Below are 13,324 nucleotides of genomic sequence, written 5' to 3' on the forward strand. Positions count from 1 at the left end.
AAACTGAGGTGTGGAGAGGTGAAGTCACTTGCCCACACTCACACGGCTGATAAAGGCCATCTTACTACCTCTCAGTATATCCAGGATGGGCACCAGACAGATTCTGTGTCTAAGGGCTGTCACAATTCTAAGAGCTTGATGAACTCGGCAAGTAGCAGGCCCACTGGACACAGCAGGAGACATAGGGGTCACAAGGGTTCCAGGAGGTCCTGGGGAAGCTGGGCGGAGAGGAGAGGGGAAAGGAGCCGAGGCTAACACCGGTACAGCCCTGGCCTGCTTCCAGGCCTCTTACCACGGGCTGGTGACTGACTGGGAAAGACACTTCTGAGGCTTTAGGGGATGCGTTGTGCTAGCAGACTTTGCAAAGCTTGGAACCTAGATGTTGACCGAGATAAAAACCACACAAACAAACTGTTGAGAACTGGGTTTCCTGTGGAGTCCTGGGAAGAGAGGGATAGGCTGGGAAGGGCTGATGTTTAACGAAGAAGTGTTCTTTTTCCACTTGTTCATGCCAGACAGCCTGAACAGTTTCCAGGGGCAGGGACTCCAGAAGGGACTGTGTATGTTACCCTGATGTGGAGGATAAGCTCAGAGACCTTTGGCAGGACAGGTCATGGGTCAGTATCAGTTCTCCAGAATCACATGGGCCTGGGTTCCTGTTCCAGCTCTACCACTTCCTGCAAGAGTGACCTTGACCAAGTGGCTTCACCTCACTGAGCCTCAGTTTCCCCTCTGTAAAATGGGATAATGAAGTACCTACCTGTGGAGTCACCGGGAGTACTCACTGAGATCATGTATTCAGCTCAGTGGAACCGACTAGAGAATCCAGAAATAGACCTACACAAACGTGCCCAATTGATTTCCCTTTCCAACGATTTTTTTTTTTTTTTTTTTTTTTTTGCTTTAAGGAGCAAGAGCAATGCAATGGAAGATGGACAGCCTTTTCCAGAAGTGGTGCTGAAGCAGACTGGGTGTCAGGAGGCAAAAAAAAAAAAAAAAAAAAAGTCAAACCTCTCACCTTATGCAAAAACGAAGTCAAAATGGATCATGGACATAAATGTGAAAAACCCGAAAAAATGAGAAAATGTTCAGGACCCAGATTGAGGCAAAGAGTTCTTTCTTAGACTTTACAACAAAACCATGAACCATAAAGAGCAAAAAAATGTAACTGGGACCTTGTCGAAATTGAGACCTTTTGTTTTGTGACAGATCCTTGTTAAGAAGACGAGAGGATGGGGGCACCTGGGTGGCTCAGTCAGTTGAGGGTCCAATTTCAGCTCAGGTCATGATCTCAAGGTTTATGAGTTTGAGCCCCACATCGGGACTCGCTGCTGTCAGCCTGTCAGCACAGAGCCCGCTTGGGATTCTCTGTCCTCTTCTCACTGCCCCTCCCCCACCTGCTCTCTCCCCCAAATAAATATTAAAAAAAAAAAAAAAAAGACAAAAGGAGAAATTAAAGATTGGGAGAAAAGATTTGCAAATCACACAGCTGACAAAGGACTCATGTCCGGTATATACAAAGAACTCTCCAAAGCTGAAAATGCTGCATCCGATTAGAAAACGGGCAAAAGGACCTGCATGGACACTTCCCTAAAAAGGTATACAGTTGGCAAATAAACAAGCACATGAAAAGACGTCACCAGCCATTACAGAGACGCAAATTTAGACCACGATGACGTCTCCTCACGCACCCAGCAGAATAGCTACAATGAAAACCAGTGGCGACAGCCAATGGTGGTGAAGATGTGGAGAAGCCTGATCATTCACACGCTGCCGGCGGGAATGGAAAATGGTCTGCGCACTCTGGAAAACAGTTTGGCAGCTCCTTTTAAACTAAAAATGGGCTTACCACACAGCAAGCGATTGTATTCCCTGCCCCGCCCCCCCCCCAACACTTCTCTACGTGTGCTGCAGAACAGTCAGCACACACATTCACTGAAGTAACACTCTTCTCCATTTGCTGAGCAAGTAGCACTCTAGAAGCATCTCTCCCGCCCCCCCAAGCCTTGCTGAGGTATAACTGACAAATATAACTCATATATTTAAAGTGTACAACGTGATGATTTGATATACGTACGCACTGTGAAATGATTGCCACAATCAAGCTAATTAGCACATCTCTCACCTCACGTAGTTGCCTTTTTTGGGGGTGAGAACGCCCAAGATCTACGCTCTTAGCAGATTTCAAGTGCACAATGCAGAATTATTAACTATCGGCACCGTGCCTGGACGTACATTAGATCCTCTGAACGTACTCACCTTACAACCAAAACCTGGTACCCCCTGACCAAAATATCCCTATTTCCCCCACCCCAACCAGCCACCAATCTACCCTCTCTTTTCTATGAGTTTGGGACTTTTTTTTTTAAAGCCCGATTGACCTACACTCTCTCTTTTTATTCTTTTTAAATTTTACTTGTTTTTTCTTAGGGAGACAGAGACAGAGACAGAGAGACAGAGAGAGAGCACGAGCGAGGGAGAGAGGCAGAAGGAGAGAGAATCTCAAGTTGCTCTATGCTCAGTGCACAGCACAACCCTGGGATCATGACCTGAGCCGAAATCGAGTTAGATGCTTAACTGACTGAGCTACTCTGGCGCCCTAAGTTTGACTTTCTTTTAATTTTTTTTTTTTTAACGTTTATTTATTTTTGAGACAGAGAGACAGAGCATGAACAGGGGAGGGTCAGAGAGAGAGGGAGACACAGAATCCGAAACAGGCTCCAGGCTCTGAGCAGTCAGCACAGAGCCCGACGCGGGGCTCGAACTCACGGACAGTGAGATCGTGACCTGAGCCGAAGTTGGACGCTTAACCGACTGAGCCACCCAGGCGCCCCCTAAGTTTGACTTTTTTGATTCCGCATATAAGTGATACCATACAGTATTTGTCTTTTTCTGTCTGATTTATTTCACTTAGTGTAAAAACCCCCAGGTTCAGCCATGTGGTCACAAATGGCAGGACTTCCTCTCTTTATGGCTACGTAATATTCCGTTGTGTATATGCCCTGTGTTTCTTTTATCCATTCATCTGTCAACAGATACTTAGATTGTTTCCATATCTTGGCAAGCAATTGTATTCCTGGGCATTTATCCCAGGAAAATAAAAATTTGTTTTCATGCGTGTTCAGAGTATGAATGTTTGTAACAGCCCAAGCCCAGAAACAACCCAAATATTCTTTGATGGGAGAATGGTTGGTTAAACAAACTACGGAATACAGCTCAGCTATGAGGAACTGACTATCGATACAACAGCTTGAATGAACCTCATGGAAATTATGCTGGGTGAAAAAGAATCTCAAAAGGATATATACTATATGATTCCTTTTATAGAACATTCATAAAATAGCAGTAAACAGAGACACAGAACAGATTAATGGTTGCCAAATGGTGGAGGGGTGGGTGTGGCTATAAAGGGGTAGCAGGAGGGAGCTTTGTGGTGATGGTACAGTTGAGTGTGTACATTGTAGTGGTGGTTATGCAATACCACACACGTGACAAAACTGCACAGAGCCACACACCCTCGCCACACACACATGCACACGTATGGCTGGCGAATTCTGAATAAACTCCATGGGTTGTACCAACGTCAACGCCTTGCTTTGATACTATATGGCAGAGGCTGGGTGAAGGGTTCGTGGAGCTCCCTGTGCATTTCTTTGCAACTTCCTGTGAATCTATACTTATTTCAAAAAGCTTAAAAATAACAATAAAGGGGAGACACCTCAAGACTCTGAAAAACAATGCTCCCTGGACTTACCAGTAACATCATTCCTACCATCTCCGTTCTTGCCCAATCACTTTGTACCAACTGCCATTTCTAGCCTCTATCCTTGGCTACCGCTGCTGCCCAGGCGTCCCCGTGGTCCCCCCACACCAGATTCCCCTCCATTCCTACTGTATTCCACACCATTGTGCTTACTCACATCTGTGGCCTTTGCTCTGCCTAGAATGGCTTTCTCCCTCTTCTCTGGGGCAAACTCCTAGTGATCTCTCAGAGCCCTGTTCAAATGTCACCTCCTCCAGGCAGCCAGCCTTGACCTCTGGGGCTGGGCTGTGCTCCCTCTTCCAAGACTTGAGACTCTCAGAGTGTTTGTCAGGGTGCACATTGTTTCTAGGGCACGCTCTCCCCCACGGCCAGCAGCAGTGACCACAGGAACCCACAGATAAGTAAGGAGCTCAAATAGTGCTCTATGCATCTGGCACACAGCAGGTGTGAGACCCGCTGCTGAATGAAAGCTCAATGGTGGTGGCTAGAAAACAGAAGAGGAAGTACGTTTTACCCAATCTTACAGCAGAGGCTTAGAATCCAACAATGGTTTAGTTCAGTGGCTCTCAGAGTGTGTTCCCTGGACTGGCAGCATCGATCCTGTATGTTCTACGCTCCAGACCTAGCACGTCGGAGCCTCAGGGGTGAAGCCGAGGAAATGTTTGTTTCAAGGCCTCTTTCTGGGTGATCCTGAGGCATGATGAAGATCGAGACCTATTGGCTGAGTGGACAGATCCCTGCTCTTGCGGTGGGGGGTCTTATCTAAACAAACTCACGCACTCACCCCACCCAAGGATTTACCACGTGCTAGTCCCTGTGCTGTGTGACGGTCACGTACAGACAAACCGGGAAGGTCCTAGATCTTGAAGATATGTGTGCGCACACACGTTCTCTTAACTGCGCTAACAGAATGGAGGGAGAATGCTCAAGCCCACGGTCAGGAAACACACAGGGAACTGAGGGCAGAGTGGCAGCACCTAGTGCTGGGGGACGTTCAGGGAAGGCTTCCCAGAGGAGGAGCATCAATGCTCAAGCTGGCAGGATGGGGGAGTGTGGGGTGAAGAGTGTGAAGAATCTGTAGGAGAGGGAGGAACACGGAGGAGGGCTCTGAAATTCAGACAGCCTACTCAGGAAAGTGCAAGTGGCCAAGGAGGGTGATATGTGGCACTGCACAACGCTGGAGAGGCGGGTGGGGCCTGGTGGCCACGGGGAGGAGCTAAGGCTGTGTCCTGAGGGCCGTGGGACATGTGGGAGGGTTTGAAGCAGGGGACGGGCACGGTCTGATATGGAAAGATCTCGTGGCTGCTGAGTGGAGGGTGGACCACAGGAGGTGGGACAGAGGGCTGGGGACTCAGGGAGGTGGCCAGGGTGGCTCAGGAGGCACTGGGGAGAGGAGGAGGGTGTGGGGGGCCGAGCTGCTCAGGAGGCTGAATGGATGGACCGCAGTAATGGGGAGGAAGAAGGGAGACACCCAGGATGAAGCCCATGGCTCTGGCCTGAGGACACAGGTATATGGCGGCTGCCCCTGAGATGGAGATCCTGGAGGAAGGAGGGCACAGGGCACCAGGGCTGAGGGCAGCTGGATAGCCTGGGCATGAGGGAACCATGGAGGAGTTGAGAGGATCCCTCAGGCTGTCAGACTGGAGACGGGTCCAAGGGGACAGGACTGAAGTCTAAAAGGCCAGGAAAACTGGGTAATGCTGGTGGACTGGTCCTGCATAGGAGGAGCTGGAGAGGTCGTTGAATGGCCAAGCTAAAAGGCAGATGGTCTTGCTTAAACAAGGGATACACGTGTTAAGAAAATGGCAACTGAAATTCTGCTACAAGGAAAGCCAACAGTGAGTCTTGCCCAGGACAGCTTGGCCCAAAATCTTAATGGACATAGCCAATCCTCCTGGAGGTCCTCCGATGACCTTCAGGGATCCAGAAACCCCAGAAAATGGCAAATGAACTTGTAGGGTATGTACATTTCCTGGGGAAGAAGGATCCCCAGCTTTCATCAGATTCCTTAATTTGGAAAGAGTGAAGAGACTCTGACCTTTCTGGAGATGGCTTGTATCTCGCGTAGGTGGCCGAGCCGGGGGTGGAGAAGCTCCCAGAAGGCTGTCGGTAGGGAGGGACTTTGTCGGCCCCTGCTGGTGATGCTGTGTAAGGGGTTTCTGGGAAGCTGACAGGCCTGGAACAAAAACAGGAGGAAGGAGGTAGGGGTGAGTGAGAATGCTCCTGCTCTCAGAGGAGGGAAGCTAGACCTTTCCCTCAGGTCCAACCACATCCCATCGGCTTCATCTGCCACCCTCCCATCAGGATGGAGGGACGGCTGCTGAACCATCCCTGAGGGTGGTGGGAGACCAGGATACCCCCGCCTTCCCTCTCCCACTACAGATGCAGTGGTCAGCTTCCACAGCCCTGACCGAGGCCTGACAGGCTGTGGAAGCAAGATGCCCCTCTGCAAGCTGGATTCCTTCACTTCTTGGAAAATTTTCTTTATTTAAAAAAAAAATTTTTTTTTTTAACATTTATTTATTTTTGAGACAGAGACACAGCATGAGCAGGGGAGGGTCTGAGAGAGAGGGAGACACAGAATCCGAAACAGGCTCCAGGCTCTGAGCTGTCAGCCCAGAGCCCGACGCGGGGCTCAAACTCACAGACCGCAAGATCATGACCTGAGCCGAAGTCGGACGCCCAACTGACTGAGCCACCCAGGCACCCCTCTTTATTTTTAAATATACACTACATTCGAAATAATTTATCTGCAAGGTATCCACCGTCATAATAAAACCCAACTCCTAAAGCTACCACCCAACCCAAGAACTAGAATGGCACCAACACAGGCCTGCTTTCCACTTCCCTGCCTCCCCCAGGAAGCAATCACTACCCTGAATTTCGTGCTTCTCAGTCCCTTGATCTTTTAAAAAATATATAGTTTTAATCATACATGGTCTGATGGATATCCAGCCTCCGACATGGAGCTCCCCAGCACCGGGCCCTCACACAAGAGGCTCGTAATGAAAATTTAAGGGAAGGAAGGGAGGGAGGCAGAAGGAGGAGAAGGAGAGAAAGACTGAGGGGAGAAGGAGACTGGAAAAAAGGGGTAGGAGAGAGAAAAGGGCAAAGCACAGAGGAGCTAGACGGGAGGGAGACAGGGTGGCACCCCTCTTTAGCCCTTACCTCTTGCTGTGCAGGGGCTGGGGCTCCCGGAAGGGGACCATGGGGGTCTGCTTCGGGGGCCGGCTCAGGGATTGGGCATGGCCGGGGGTGCTGGGGCTGGCCCACTTAGAGGCGGGTAGAGAGTTGTGGGAGGCAGGCCCGCTCCACTGCCAGGGAGCGTTGCTGCGGTAGGGGGGCCGGCCCCCGGGGGTCATGCTCTCTGGCTCCGTCTTCGGCTCCGAGGTATTCATGTCATAGGTCTCCAGCCAGCCCCTGGGAAGAAAAACACGGTTACTCCGAAGGGCCCCAGCCCACCAGCACGCTTGCCTGTTGCCCAGGAGAGGCTGCCGTCTCGTCACACTGGGCTGGGTTTCCTGGCCAAATCTGAACCATGAAGGCCTGTTTTAAAGGCCGAGGAGATACTGTTTAAATTGATCTGAAACTTAGCAGCTCGGAGAAGTCAGGACAGGGCCCAACACCCAGGCTCTGACCGCTTGGCCCTCTCTTCCTCATCTCCTCTCCTCACACTCTCTTTGCCTTCCTTCCTCACCCTTCTCCCTCACCCAGGCCTCAAGTGGGCCAATGTCCTCCATGGAATGGCTCAGCACCCACCCCCTTCCCCCACAGCAGTCCTCGGGGCCAGAAAGGCGGATGCCCTCAGAATCAAAGGATAGTATCTGCCTTGTTCCAAAGAAGCTCAAAGGCAGCTGGAAGAGGAGCAGGTGACCTACTTTGCAGGGTGATTGAAAAAAAAAAGCCACGAAATCCAGAACCTTGAAATAGATGCAGAACGGCCTGTGACTCCCCCCAGACCAGGCTGGCATGCAAACCGCGGTGCTCCTGGCTCGAGGCGGGGAGATCCGCAGGCTGGGCTGGCATTCTCCACCGCTGCTGCAGTGCGGCACGGGAGGGGGCTCTGAGCCCAAGGAGGGGGCTGCGCTCGCGACATCCACCTCCCAACAGCTGTGGGAGCTGAGCCTGGAGGAGCCCGGAAGCTCTCGTGCCCTCATCGAGCTGATCCTCTGTGGCTCTCCTGAGTCCTCTAGAGGGAACTTTCAGGGCTGGCAAGAGATCTGGTGGATTTGGTGGCTGGGGGCTCAGGACGTGGCTGCTAGGGAGTCTTCAAAAGGTGACCCGAGTAGGTGCTCTGGCACCTGGGCCCAGCACGCCGTGTTCTTTAGGAACATTAGCTCCTGACACCAATGCCTCACCAGGCATCACATGGGGAGTGACAGCAATACAAATGTCCAGCAGAACCCGCAGAAATGCCAGGCCCGGGTGGAGGCGGACGAGGGTACCATCACGGTGCTGCAGCGCACACAGCTGCTCTGGCCGGCCCAGCTTTCACACCTCTTCTCCTGAGAGCACGTCTGCGTGCACTTCTCGGCTCCGGGTATGAGAACGTCGCCCGGGCCTGGCCAATCAGAAACTCCTCTCCCTCTGGACACCACGACTGGCACAGGACTGTTATGTGCCTTACACGGAGACAGCATCAACTCTGGAATGGTTTTTGGAACTCCTGGGGGAAGGATCTAGTTCATTGGGGCTGCTGCACTGGGGAGTCCTAAGCTGAAGCTGTGAAGAAGGGTGGGTCATCTTTGTTCCCACCAAGTGCGAGATGGCCTGAGAATGACAGTGACAGAAAAGGAAATAGGTGATGAAGATTCCTGGTGAGGGCGTCCGAGACCCTGCATCTGGCCCCATCTAGATCTTGCTCTGTCTCCTGGTTTGTCAGGGTACAGAAGCCAGTAAAGGCTTTGTTTTGCTTCACAAAGTTTGAGTTGGTTCTGTTGTTGGGAACCAGAATCCTGATCACTGCACCGCACTTGAGAGAGAAGTTAAGTAACCTGTTCGAGGTCACACTGCCAGTAAGAGGTGGAAATTGGATTTAAATACAGTTAAGTTGATTCCAAAGGCCACAACTTTAACGCCGATGCACACTGGCCCACTGAAGAGTGGTGTGGGAACCAATGAGTGGATTTCTTGGGTCCGTGACTTCTCTCCCAGTTACTGACAGCCTGGCCTTTGGCGAGGAGTCCTTGGGCATGATCTCAGAGAGGGAAACATTATCCAATAATCTTGAAGGCAGCACAGGGCGGTGGGGAGCCAGGGATTCTGGGACAGATGGCCAGTTCAGATCCCAGCCCTGCCACTTACAGCTTGCGTGGCCTTGGGCGAATGATTTCCTTCTCAGAACCTCAGTTTCCTCATCTGTAAGATGGTGGTGGCTGCAAGCATTCTAGAACATTAGGAGAAAGTCTGGCATGTGCCACATGCCTAATAAACAGGATTTGATGCTGTTGCCTCCTTCAGCCGATTCTGTGGCCAATCTGTCTGCTGTTCCCACAGGCTCAGAGGTGAGTGTCCTTTCCATCTTCTCAAGTCCAGCCACACCTCCCTGGGGGCTCTGGAACAAACTGTTCCCCACCGGCCTGAGAACTACCGGCACCTAAACCACCCTGAGAACTCAGCAGAGGAATGCAGATACCTGGGTCTCATCTCTGCTCACCTGAATCAGAATCTTCCTTGAGGTGGGGCCCAGGGATTTGCATTTTACCAAGTTGCCAAAGAGGATTTTGACACATGGAAAAGTTTGAGAAACCCACTTCGTTGATTTGGTTTTTGAATTGTATTTTTTAAGGTTATTTATTTATTTTCAGAGAGAGAGAGAGAGAGAGAGAGCGCATGCTTGTGCAGGCAGAGAAGGGGCAGAAGGGGCAGAGAGAGAAGCCCAAGCAGGCTCTGTGCTGTCAACGTGAAGCCTGACATGGGGCTCGATCTCATGAACTGTGAGATCGTGACCTAAGCTGAAACCAAGAGTTGGACACTCAACTGACTGAGCCACCCAGGCGCTCCTACTTATTGAGCTGTTTTTAAAGATTAAAGTGAGATAAAATGCCATTTCCTGTCCCTTATCCCTGTTCTCCAGTTTCACCCACCAGAAGCAACCACAGCTTCCAGTTTCTTGTCTGTTCTTTCAGAAATATTCTATGCAGGTATATCTATGCAGAGAGATCCTATGCAAACAGTATTTAAAATAGAAATCGGGGCGCCTGGGTGGCTCAGTCGGTTGAGCGTCCGACTTCAGCTCAGGTCACGATCTCACGGTCCGTGAGTTCGAGCCCCGTGTCGGGCTCTGTGCTGACAGCTCGGAGCCCGGAGCCTGTTTCAGATTCTGTGTCTCCCTCTCTCTCTGACCCTCCCCTGCTCATGCTCTGTCTCTCTCTGTTTCAAAAATAAACAAACATTAAAAAAAATTAAAAAAAAAATAAAATAGAAATAAAAAGAATAGCACACTTAACTCCAAATATCATCTTGCTCCCCCCTCCCTTTTTGCCCCCCCAAATACTATTTCTTACCAGGCCCTCTCAGCACAAACAAATTCACTTTATTTCCTTTAAACAATCAAATACTATTGCATCACACGGATGCCCTAGGATTTACTTAGCTGGTCCTCTGTGGTTAGATATTTAGGTTGCTTCTAGTCTTGTGCTTGACCAATAGTGTTGCACTAAACACCGTGTTCCAACCTCAGCCACATGCAGGAGGCATCTGAGAGAGGACCGCCCCCAGGATCACAGACCTCTGTCCTCACTGCCTCCTTGTCCTCAATTCCCAACAGCCTAGTTGCTGGAGGCCACGGGGACTCCTTTCTTACCTCTCTTACTTACTTGTGTGGTTTCAATTTTCCTTCTCAGGGAGGAGTTTCTAACCCCCTGACTGGAGCTCCTGAGTCTAACTAAAGGGGATAAAAGCATCCCAGATTGCCTTCCCCATCAGGAAGTGACAGAGAAAAGTGAGATGAGAACATCCCTCCTGAGCCTGTGCAAGCGCCCAAGATCAACATGACCATCTCATTAGGCTGTGGGACGTTCTCGCAGCTACCCGGCCCGGCTCAGCTGTGGCCAGTGGTGCTGGGATCACTCAAGAACCCGTCCTGTGGCCTGGGAGTGTGTGGATGACTCACTCTACCCTATTCAGTGTCTGAAGAGCATGGGGTCCAGATGCACACCATGCTGAGCCTGGCTGGTGGCAGGGACAGCACCTCTGCCCATCCCTGTGCGTCTCCCCTCAGAGCTTATCTCGCCATTTGAGCCAGAAGAGGCCAGGGCTGCAGCAAGAGGCTGGACAGACCCCCGAGTCGGGATTATCAGCTCTGCAAATGAGGTCAGCCAGACACCTCTGCATTTGAAGAACAACAAAAACCACACAAGTCTCAGCCCACACCTGCCCTTGCAAACACGACATTCTGTTTCTGTGGCTGCCTTATAAAGGCGGCAGGCTGACAGCTCTCCTAATGAGGGCAGGGAGCGGGGCTCATCTGTCTGGTCATACCCTCCCTGGCCTGGTCTCCCCAAAGCCTCCCCAAAGCTGGAGAAGGAACTTGCAGACTTTCACTTTTGCTTCAGTTGGCCCCTACCTGCAGGTCCAGGGAATCTGTGTGGCCTCTCGTGCACCTCCAGTTTTGGAGTCATCCGGCAGGCGGGCTGGCTTACCGTGTGCACACGTGTGGGCATGGGTGTGGGTGCAAAGCAAGGCGGGGCGGGGGGGGAGTCTGCTGGGGAGCTTGCCTGCGGACTTACTTTGGCTCGACTTGCCCCTGCAGAGCCCGGCACGGGTGTGGCCGGGCCAAGGCGCCACAAGTGGGCTGAGAGAAGGGGACGCCTGGGGTTAGACTGGAGTCCCAAGGCCGGGAGAGTGGGGAGGTGGGAGAGGGGAGGCCAAGCCCTTGGCTGAAGGATTTCACCGTGCCCAGAACTGCCCCCTACCAAGGTCAGAGCAAGCGAGAAGGGGCGGATGGAGCCACCACCCCTGGGCATGCGCACAGCGTTCTGAGGCGGTGGAACACGGCGGGGCCGGGACACCTGGATTGAGGTTTGTCGGCCACTTAGTAGCTGTACAACCCTGCGCAAGCGACGGGTCCACTCTGGGACTCAGCTTGCTCGTCTGTAAAATGAGGATGACGCCAGCCCTGTGAGGTCACATGTATGTAGCCCTCAGGGTCCCCTCATCTCACCTCCCCTTTGGCTCACTCTGCTCCTGACCCCCTTTCTGGTCTGTCAACAAGCCGAGGGCCTTTGTCCTCACTTTTGTAATGGCCACTCCCTCCTGCAAGGCCTTTCTTCTGGCTCCATCTCACCTACAGGCCTTCCCTGACCACCCTGTCCAAAGTCAGACAGCGCTCTTTACTTCCTCACACCCAGTATCTCCCAGCTGGTGTCTCTAGAGCACCTCCTACAGGCCAAGGGCTGTTCTCTGTGCTTTACAAAGTTTTTCTCCAACTTCCCAACTGCCTTTGGGGAAAGGACCTATTACTGTCCTCATTTTACAAATGAAGAAACCGAGGCACAGGGTAAGAGGCCACTAGCCCAGGGCGACAGTCACTACGGGGCAGAGCTAAGATTCAAACCTAGGTAATCTCACCGTAGAGCCTGCCTTCCCCACTATGCTCAACTGCCTCCCCCTCTGCTATGTGAAATCATCCTATTTGCTTACTTGTTTATCGTCTGTCTCCCCTGATCCATTCGGTAGCTCTATGAGGGCCAAGGCCTTGACTGTCTCCTGTGCAACTGTGTTTCCAGCACTTGGAAGGTAGTGATTTTCTCTCTCTCTCTTTCTGTCTCCGGTCACCTCTGGAGGTTGCTAGGGTACCAACTCATTATTCTGAAAGCTGCATTTACCTTGCCTTTTCCATATAATAAACTATACCTCAGAGTAACCAAATAGTTACTGAAGGAACATTCTTTTTAGAAAAATTTCAGTCAATAAATGAAGGAGGAATGATGGAATTGAGAATACCACTCGGTACCATGTGATGCATGACAAAATAACTGATCTAGGCAATCATGTCGAAGAGCTGCTGAGGGGCACAATGCATAATGACGGGTCAGCTGCTACCATCTAAACCCTCCGACTGCCCTTAGGGTCACTCACGGAGGGCCAACCAGACACGTGGTGCCTCTTGACAGACACACACCTAGGAAGTGGTGTTACCAAAAGAAATTTAACCGGAATTGGATCAAGCTTCTCCATCAAACTCCAGTTTACAGGAAATTCATGTGCTAGAGAAACAGGGTAAAGGACATCAGAGGGATGCAAGCAGCTAAATCCAGGAAGTGAGAAACTCTGAAGGACAAGTAACCTGGCTTCTTCCCAAACTAAACTGCAAGGGGAATAGAAAAGAGGAAGGAGAAGCTTATAGGTTAAGAGAGCCTAAAGACACCCATCAACCACATACAACAGGAGGAGCCTGATTAACAAAACAACTCTTCTAAAAACATTTTTCTTTTTTTAATTTTAGGGGGAGAGTGGCAGACAGAGAGGGAGAGAGAGTATCTTAAGAAGGCTCTGTGCTGAGCCCCACACGGGGACTGTGAGATCATGACCTGAGCCGAAATCAAGAGTCAGATACTT

General features: G+C 51.1%; 1 protein-coding gene across 4 annotated transcripts in view; it reads right to left on the minus strand.

The window, feature by feature from the left end:
• The window catches only part of SIPA1L3 (signal induced proliferation associated 1 like 3), a 238,095-nt gene that overhangs the window by 51,929 nt on the left and 172,842 nt on the right, over positions 1-13,324 (minus strand). For all 4 annotated transcript variants that reach the window (XM_049621719.1, XM_049621716.1, XM_049621717.1 and 1 more), the window contains 2 exons: positions 6,932-7,183; positions 5,802-5,939 (listed from right to left, as the gene is read on the minus strand). In XM_049621719.1, the coding sequence (XP_049477676.1) occupies positions 5,802-5,939; positions 6,932-7,183 (390 nt within the window). The remainder of the gene's footprint in view (positions 1-5,801; positions 5,940-6,931; positions 7,184-13,324) is intronic.

This window comes from Panthera uncia (genome assembly GCF_023721935.1).
Source record: "Panthera uncia isolate 11264 chromosome E2 unlocalized genomic scaffold, Puncia_PCG_1.0 HiC_scaffold_19, whole genome shotgun sequence".
Taxonomy (NCBI): Eukaryota; Metazoa; Chordata; class Mammalia; order Carnivora; family Felidae; genus Panthera; species Panthera uncia.